Source organism: Octopus bimaculoides, chromosome 10 (assembly GCF_001194135.2).
Source record: "Octopus bimaculoides isolate UCB-OBI-ISO-001 chromosome 10, ASM119413v2, whole genome shotgun sequence".
In the NCBI taxonomy this organism is placed as follows: domain Eukaryota; kingdom Metazoa; phylum Mollusca; class Cephalopoda; order Octopoda; family Octopodidae; genus Octopus; species Octopus bimaculoides.
Window position 1 is genome coordinate 54862927 of NC_068990.1, and position 10137 is coordinate 54873063.

At 37.2% G+C, this 10137-nt stretch overlaps 1 protein-coding gene across 1 annotated transcript in view; it reads left to right on the forward strand.

The window, feature by feature from the left end:
• The window catches only part of LOC106881233 (cation-independent mannose-6-phosphate receptor), a 159211-nt gene that overhangs the window by 114537 nt on the left and 34537 nt on the right, over nt 1–10137 (forward strand). The window contains exons 26-30 of the mRNA XM_052970966.1: nt 641–776; nt 3240–3365; nt 4065–4324; nt 6505–6717; nt 9512–9658. Coding sequence (XP_052826926.1) covers nt 641–776; nt 3240–3365; nt 4065–4324; nt 6505–6717; nt 9512–9658 — 882 coding nt within the window. The remainder of the gene's footprint in view (nt 1–640; nt 777–3239; nt 3366–4064; nt 4325–6504; nt 6718–9511; nt 9659–10137) is intronic.

Below are 10137 nucleotides of genomic sequence, written 5' to 3' on the forward strand. Positions count from 1 at the left end.
GTTTCCATCTACCAAGTCCACTCAAAACTTTGATCAGCCCAGAACCATGTGGTTGGTAAGCAAGCTTCTTGCCACACAGCCACTCCTGCACCTAATATATATATATATATATATATATATATATATATATGAAGGATCCCCTTCAGTCGTAAATAGCCATGGGATTGCACCCAGAAAGTTACCCTCCGAGACACAAGTCCAGGCAAGGTTGTTTATAGAAGACCAGCAGTCACCCATGCATTCCAGCCTCCCCTCTCCACACCACAGATGCTATCCAAGGGAAAGGCGGCACCTGTGATGTTGCTGAGTGAACTGGAGCAACATGAAATAAAGTGTCTTGCCCAAGAGCACAACACACAACCTGGTCAAGGAATCAAACTCACAACCTCATGATTGTCAGCTTGATGCTCTAACTACTGGGCCATATGCTTTCAGTGTTGTATGGTGACTTTTTAAACATGTAATTTATTCATTCAGTCAGACTGAAATAAGTGCTGGTCTGGTCTAAATGATTAATGAAATACTTTTGAAAATGGTGCCTCAGCTTGGTTGTCACCCAATCACTGAAACCAGTAAAAGGATAAAAGAATATTTACAGTTTTGAAATGCCATTAATATTTTCCTTTCTTTCTGAATTCAGGATTCCAGCCCCAAAGAGTATTACTATATAGAAAGTAAATGTGAACATCACTTTTTGTGGGCTACACGAGAGGCTTGTCCTTTGAGTCAGAAAGCCTCTCATAATAACACCTGTCGTGTAACTGATGAGTCTACAGGTAAATTATTTTTACTTAATACACGTAGGTAGTGAGTTGTATTTTTTTAGACCCTTGTGGTCAAAGGTATTCTTGCCACGATCTTTTGTTTCTTTTCTTGTTTAATATGGCTAGAACTACATCATTGTCTTATATGCACTTCTTTAAAAGAAAATGTGATATGAGAAATATTTGGTTGCTATTTCTCATTATTTGAATGACTTCATAGAACCTTTCAGTTAGGCAGAAACAGTAAGAGAATATGCATATCAAAGGTATTTAGCATCTTTTCTAGGCTCCAGTCAAAATCTCAACAATCAGCATAAATTTTTAGCATTATGTTTAGTTTTTACTTTTAGCTTTATTTTACATGCAGGCATGACTCTGTGGTAAGAAACTTACTTCCCAACCACATGGTTTCAGATGCAGTCCCACTGCATGGCACCTTGGGTAAGTGTCTTCCGCTATAACCTCACTCTGGCCAAAGCCTTGTGAGTGGATTTCATAGACAGAAATTGAAAGAAGTCCATCAAGTGTGCGTTGTGACTTTGTGTCCCCTGCTACTGTTTGACAACCAGTGTTGGTGTGTTTATGTCTCTAACTTAGTGGTTTAATCAAAGAGACTGAAAGAATAAGTACCTGGCTTAAAAACAAAAGAAGAAAAAGGTATTGGGGTTGATTTGTTCGACTAAAAATTCTTCAAGGTGGTACCCTTGCATAACCATAGTCTAATGACTGAAACAAGTAAAAATTGAAGATCGCTTGCTCAAGGCTTTTAAGTATGTAGGAGGGAGGACAGTATCTTCAAACCAGAGACTTAACCTGAATGCTTTCAACAGAGTGGACTCCATTAACCCTTTAGCATTTCAACCAGCCATATCAAACCTGAAAATTCTAGTTGTTCTATGTTCACACCAGTCAGATCCAACCTCTTACACCTACCCTACAGTGTCATTATAAAAATAAACAATCATGTCATTGAAATCTTGAAGATAACAACATAATACGTGAACAGTTTAAAACAATGTGAATAAAATAGCATTACATTTAACTGAATAATCTGAATGCTAAGAATTTCTTGTAGCTTGGGTATTTGCTCTACAAAAAGTATATGGCCAGAAACTTGGATTTGGGACTGGGTAGTTTGAGAAGGAAGAAAGTCACAGTCAGTTAAGGTGCTGAGTGTTTTGCTCCTCTGCTTGCTTAACCAATTTTGTTGGGCATGTATTTATTGAGTTTAGTGGTGGCCAAATGTGCAGCAGGGTCTGAACCAAAAATTGAAATTGTTTGCATGATTTGTGAGTTTGAGCTGCTCATTGCTAGTTATCACTACTTTGGAGCCATAACAATTAAAAAATGGGTGAGATATACTGCTTCCCTTGGGAATTCTATGTCTCCCAATTCTGCTCTTAGATTTCTGCTTTGGGGCTTAGTTTCTGCTAATCTACTTTTCGAATACATTGCTGATCATCTTATAATACCTTGTGAAAGAGTGCTATTTTGAATCTCTTCCAACAAAATGTGATTGGTAATCATGTCAAAAGCTTTCATTAAGTTTAATCCCATAGTAACTGACTGGTGATTGGTGGTTCTGGTTAAATCCAGCTGTAATGAATATTGAGAGGAACAAAAGTGGTGAAGCTGTAGTGCTCAGACCCGAATCTATGCTGGCAGTTTTGTGGGAACTAGATGGGTATTGATTGAGGATAGAAAACACTATTTAAAAAACCTTGCAATTGAACTGAAAAGAGACATTTGTCTGTTTGATACTGAGTCAGTTTCAACTTTGCCATGTTTCTGAGAAAAAAGATGGCTAAACCATAGGAAAAAGTTTGTTCTCTCTTTTTATTTTATTTTTTTTTTTTTTTTTTTTTTTTTTTTTTTTTGTAATGATGGTTGTGTATTTTGAGGGATAATTGGTTGATACTTCTAACATGTGGAGCTTCTATCTAGAGTCTTGCACTTTGTCTTCAAGTGTTTTGTGTTATAAACAATGGCAACAATCTAAAAATCAACAAGTTGTTTACCAGATTGCAGTATTAAAATCTTCATGTGAGTGTAGAGATTTGATCTGTTAAAAGTAGCAACCAAATCCACTTCAACCCATAACCTGCTGGTTTAAAAAAAAAAATAAAAACACCTAGGTACTATATCTGTACAATGGAAAATGGGATAGTCATTGCTAGAATGTGCTTAATCAACTGGTTATATTAATCTGGAGCTAAACTTTTGAGCAATTTCTATTTGCCATGCTACTAAATCCAGAATCTGGTATGTGTGTGTACATATGAGAGAGAGAGACTATATCTGATAAAATTCATCCTATATTATCTATTAATGAGTGGATATTCCTCACCAGTTTCGAGGAACTCCAATCATATCAATGCTGCTTGTTAGAATAGATTTGGTTGCTTCAGTTTTTTTAATCATTGTTTTCAGACTGTTGTTATTTCATTTATTCACATTTGTTTTTTTTTATTTTAGGAGTTACCTTTGACCTATCTCAACTGAAGAAATCTAAGGGATACACCATAAGTGATCAAAAAGAACATTCATTCCAACTGAACATTTGTGGTGCAGTGGCAAATAGCCAATGTTCAAAAGAATCCAGTAAGTTTGATTTTTTTATTTTATTTTATTTCATTTTATTTTATTTCATTTCTTTTGCCATATTTGGATTAATTTTCCTCCTCTTAACATACAATCAGTGAGGGTGCCTTTACATGTACCACAGAAAGTATTTCTACTACGTAAATGATGGTGTAAATAATGGTGCCTCTTCAATGCCAACATGTGTTTCTCTACTGTATCAATGAGGGTACCTCTACTGTAACAACTAGGGATATCTTTCCTGCTGTATCAACAAGGGATGTCTCTGCCATACCAATTAAAGTGTCTTATTAATAATGGGTCTTCTCACTCAAAGTTGCCTGGAACTAAACGCCTACAGCTGTAACTACACAATCTTCTATCTACTCTGCTATACTACTTCTCTAGACATGAGCCAACAAGGAAGCTTTTAGGTGGTCACGTGATCTACTAGAAATAGGTAGCAAAATCTCTCTCAAATCACAATTTATTGCCTTAAGCAAACGAGAATACACTGGATAATATGATAAACAAAAAGGGGATGGCCATGGTAGAAATGTCTTTCATCTTGTAGTTTTGCACAAATAGGTCTTATCTGGAGTGGTGGGGGAGTTAACACCACCACTGGCTAAAACAACAACTTCCCTATGTATGTCCTCATTGTCTTGTTAAATTTTATATTCTCTTACATTCTTCTCCCTTTTTTTCTCCTTAATGAAGGCTCCTGCCAGACCAACACGTATGCCAATAGATCTTTTAATTGTGGAAATGCTAACAGCAACCTTCAATTCAAAGAAGGCGTCATTTTCCTGAACTACTCTGGTGGTGATAAATGTCATGGAGGCAAGTTTGAACGGAACACAATCATCAACTTTGTGTGCAACCCCTCAAAAGGAATAGGTGCCCCTGTGTATCTAGCTGAATCTAAAAATTGCACTTACTATTTTTCCTGGCATACCGATTTAGTTTGTGAAAAACAGGTAATTAATTTTTCTTTCATACTTTCACTTGTTTCAGTCATTTGACTACAGCCATGCTGGAGCATCGCCTTTTAGTCAAAGAAATCAACCCCAGGACTTACTCTTTGTAAGCCTAGTACTTATTCTATTGGTCTCTTTTGCTGAACTGTTAAGTTACAGGGGCATAGACACACCAACATCAGTTGTCAAGCGATGGTGGTGGAGACAAACACAGACGCGCACATAAATGCATACATATGTGTATATATATATACACACATACACACAACAGGCTTCTTTCTGTTTTTGTCTACCAAATCCACTCACAAGACTTTGGTCAGCCCATTGCTATAGTAGAAGACACTTGCTCAAGGTACCACGCAGTGGGACTGAACCCAGGACCATATAGTTGGGAAGCAAGCTTCTTACCACACAGCCATATATGCACCCTATCTTTTTTTTTTTTTTGCAATAATACTTAATAACCAGGTCTGTTAAAACACAATCAGCCAGATATTGTTTTGTAGGACCACAAGAAGAAAATTTGCACTGTTGTGGAAATGAGCTGCCATCTGGATACCAATGAGTTTAGAAAAACACAGAAAGGAAATATTTATGGACCATTGATTAGGGAGTTCACAAATCCAGTACTCAAGATATACCTTCAGTTTCATCCCATTATTATTGGACCGTCGTGATACATGCCAACTCACCCAGAGCAAAATATGGTTCGGCTTGGGTTTTTAGGGAGAGAATGCAACTCCTAGTGAGGCATCACTTTTTAGGATTTTAGTTGATCAACTACATCATCATTTAGCATCTCCTTTTTCCATGCTTACATGAGCCAGACGAAATTTGTTAAGGTAGATTTCCTATGGCTAGATACTCTTCCTGTTGCTAACCCTCATCTGTTTCCAAGCAAAATAATATTTCCCTGTGGCCAGATATGTTTTTTACAGAAGATATGTTGTGCTTGAGAAGACTCGTCAAGCCAAGTGAAATCATAGCCATGGCCGATACCGGTACTACATAAATGATACCTGTGCCAGTGGTACTTAAAAGCACTTACCCCAGGGGTATATTAAAAACACCCATTACACCCTTGGAGTGGTTGGTGTTTGGAAGGGCATCCAGCTGTAAAGACCATGGTAAACCAGACTGGAACTTGGTGCAGCTCTCCAACTTGCCAGTTTCAGTCAAACCATCTAACCTATGCCAGCTTGGAAAGCAGATGCTAAATGCTGATGATGACTGAAAATGAACATCATCACCTGTATGATGGTGATGCTCATTTACAATCATAACATTACATCAAAATAAGAGGGCACACACACACACACACACACACACACACACACACACACACACACACACACACACACACACACACATGTGTATATATATATATATACAATGGGCTGCTTCCAGTTTCCCTCTATCAGATTCTCTCATAAGGTCATAGTCAGCCAAAGGTAATAGTAGAAGACACTTGCCCATATAGTGTGACAGTGAGATTAAACCTGAGACCACATGGTTAGGATGCAAGTTTAACCAAATAGCCATGTCTGTACCTATAGTGTTTATTTCTTAACTTGGGTACTTATTTTATTAATCTCTTTGTCAAACCACAGTTTCGATCCACTAATTTCACCCATAATGCATTGGTTGGCCCAAGGTTATAGTAGCAGACATGGGCCCACAATGTGGTGCCACTGAACCCAAAACCATGTGATGGTGAAACAAACTTGTTACCCACAATGCTATGCCTTTGCCTACACTTACTTTTATTGTCATCATTTAACATCTGTTTCCATGGGTTGGACGGTTTGACAGTAAATGACAGACCAGAGAGCTTCACCAGGCTCTAATTGTCTGTTCTGGTATGGTTTCTATGTCAACCACTTTACAGAGAATACTGGGTGCTTTCTACATGGCACCAGTGTTTTTTATGTGACACCTACATGGATGCTTTATATGTGGCACCAGTATACTCTTTGTGTGGCACCAGCATGGTTGCTTTCTACATGACACCAGCATATGTACCTGCTATGTGATAGTGGCAGGGGTGCTTGCTAAGTGACACTGGCATGAGTGCCTTTTATATGGCACCAATTTATATATTTATTTATTTATATATTATTGTTATTATTATTTTTCGTTTTTAAAGTCCAGTCTTAATGTTCTTTCTCTCTTTTGTGTAGGTTCGTTGTACAGTGATAAAAGGTGACCAGATGTTTGATTTATCTCCACTGGTACAGATGTCCGGACATCATGTTGCTGAAGGCTTGGCACCATCGGAAGATCCTGGTGCTTCATACTACATAAATATTTGCCGACCCTTAAATCCCATCTTTGGGTCTTTCTGTCCCCCTCTTGCTTCTGTTTGTGAGACCAATGTTGGTGAAAATGGTGTGGTAAGTATATTGATTTTGTTTGTTCTATGTCATCCTGATGAAATCAACCTATGATGAGCAACACTCCAGCTCTGACTATCCCAACTTTGTTTTCTGATAGTGTACCCTGAACTATATTAACAAATGTTTTTTTTTTTTTTTTTTTTTTTTTTTTTTTTTTCATTTTTCTTCATTAAAATGTTGTTTAAAAGTAGTTAGCTGTTATTTTTAACAAGAGGTCATGGTTTATAGTAAATTTTCCAGAGACACCCTCTGCTTGAAGAACACACAGCCAAGTGGAAGTTAACATACTTTGGTTTGTGCTTCTGAAGGCAGGAATCATGAAAGTCAGAACATTTACAGAGAAAATGACAGTTGTATGTTCTTAAGGAAGAATGGGCTACGAGCTGTTTTTCAAAGAAAAATTTCTCAAAGGATGCCTTCTATATGAAGACACACAATCAAGCTGTGGATAGTATACTCTATGGAGTGAATCAAAACAATTTTCACTGAATTAAAATCATACCTGTAATGATTACTTTCATATAATAAATAAAAATCATTGAACAGATAGTGAATGGAGAAGAAACCTAAGCAAAGAGTATGCAGCATAGTTGTTATTGGTAAGCTTCAGATCATTGTAGGAGAGGAAAAAGTTTTTAAATCTACTTCAAGACTAGAAATACTGTTGCCTGCTCCAAAGACTGTTTTTTTGCTTTACTTATGGTTATCCCGGGTAAGTAAACTTTAAGAAAGACAAAAAAACAAAGTTGTACAAGTATGATGGATAAAGGGTAAAGATCCCTTTGAGTTATAAATTATCATGGAATTGTACCTAGATAGTTACCCTCCAAGGCAGAAGTCAGGGCAAGATTGTTTATGGGAGACCATCAGTCACCCATGCATACCAGCCTCCCCTTTTTATGCCACTGATGTTATCCAAGGGAAAGGTAAAGGCTGATATAGCTTGGCACCAGTGATGTTGCAACTCATTTCTATAGCTGAGTGAACTGGAACAATGTGAAATAAAGTGTCTTGCTCAAGAATACAATGCACAGCCTGGTCCAGGAATCAAATTCACTACCTCATGATGATTTTGAGCCAAAGTTCTAGCCAATGAGCCATGCACCTTCGCACGTGATGGGTAAAATCTTGGAAATTTGCTTGAAAATATAAAGTCATTACTTGATATGAGACAACCATCTTGAAACCATATGGATGAAAAGTGAGCTTTTTAACCAAACAGCCAAAATTGGTGCTTGAGGCAGTGAATGCAATTACATAAGTTTGAAACATCTCCAAATAGATATTTAGTCTCTTAGTATAATGGAATAATCACATGACTGAACTCCTATTTAACAACATGGTGCATTCTAGAAGTTTTGAGACTTTTTTCAGTAAAGACTGTTATAACTGTCCCTTTATCCTTTATCTTTTACTCATTTGTCATTTGACTACCACCAAGCTTGCATATGCCTTGAAGAATTTTTTAGTTGAATGAATCAACATCAGTATATAATTACTATACATCTTATAAGCTAATCGGCCAACTTTTGATATGGCCATAACAGCACTTTGAACACACCCTGCTAAACACTGCTTCTCACAGTTGACTAGTTTGCAGAATGTAGTCAGTATGTTTGGAAGCTTGCTATATAGGTGCAGGAGTGGCTGTGTGGTAAGTAACTTGCTTACCAACCACATAGTTCCAGGTTCAGTCCCACTGCGTGGTACCTCGGGCAAATGTCTTTTACTATAGCTTTGGGCCAACCAAAGCTTTGTGAGTGGATTCAGTAGACAGAAACTGGAAGAAGCTTGTCATGTATATATATATATATGTGTGTGTGTGCATGTTTGTGTGTCTATGTCTGTCCCCACACTGTTGCTTGACAACCAGTGTTGGTATGTTCATGTCCCTGTAACTTAGCAGTTTGGCAAAAGCTACCGATAGAATAAGTACTAGGCTTACCTAGAATAAGTCCTGGGGCCACTTTGTTTGACTAAAGGCAGTGCTCCAGCATGGCTGCAATCAAATGACTGAAACAAAAGAATATACAATAGAGGTTCATGATAAATTGGGTAAAAACACTACAGAAACTTAAGAAACACCCCATACTGCTTATGGATTAACTTTTTATTTAACAAGAGGTTCAAGGATGGCAGAGAAGAGGTGAGAGATGATGAGAGAGAGGAAATGTGAGAACATCAGAGCTGGTTGAGAAAATCTGCAATTTTCTGAATGAAGACCATTGTGTGCCTATAAAGATGATACACGTACAGTTTGGAGTTTGCATGGCAATTGTACATAGAATTTTTCATGAAGATCTGAACATACACAAAGTTTGTACAAAATTCATTCCCCTGGTACTCAGTGACAAGCATCCTGGTAACCAAGTACGTGACAGAGATGGGTATCAAAACAATTGCTCACCCTCTTTACAGTTCAAATCTTGCTCCCTGTGACTTTTGGTTGTCCCTGAGCTGAAGGAGAACCTCAGGGGCATTTGTTTTGAAGATGAAAGAGGCTGTGATAAGGGTACTGGACACCTTCAATTTGAAGGACTTCCATATGGCCCTTCAGAAAGTGGCTGGGACACTTCAAGTGCATTGGAGTCAAGGGATCCTACTTTGAATGATCTTATAATTTTTTACTTCTTTGAAATTATTAAGTCTATCCTGAAAAAATCTAAAAAGTTCTGCAATGCTCCTTGTACCTTTCAGTTATCTTAGGTTTCTATTATACATTGTGCTGCTATACAATAAATATTTATAAACTATGTAAATTTTATGTTTGTTTTCTTTTTCCTTTCATTAGAGTCTTGGTTCAGTTTCTGAAGGTCCATACATTGATCCAAATGATCAAGCTGTGACTATTCATTACAAAAATGGTGCACCTTGTCCCAACTCTAAGCAAAACCGAAGTACAATCATCAAGTTTAGATGCAAAGTTGGTCCATCTTTAGTAAGTCATTTTCACTTATGCTTTTTTTGTCTGCCTTTTTGATCTCTATGAAAGAAAAATGTTTTAATTTTGAGTAACTGTTTTTTTTTTCTAGTTCAATATTGACCTTCTGCCTCATATTTTTTCATTGTTTATCTTTTACTTGTTTCAGTCATTTGACTGCAGCCACACTGGGTCACTGCCTTGAAGGACTTTAGTTGAACAAATCGATCCCAGGATTGATGTTTTTAAATCCTAGTACTTATTCAAAAGTCTGCAGGCTCCTTCCTGGCCAGCTTCTTTCAAACAGTCCAACCCATGCACAGAAGGCAGATGTTAAACGATGATAATATATATATATATATATATATATATGTATAAAGAAAGAAAAAGATAAAGAGACCAATGGCAAAGTTAGAATTATAACTAGTTGGTATACAGCACTTATTCGGTATTGCCTGTATCTTTAGGGTTTGGTTGACTCCAATACCCTTCATAAC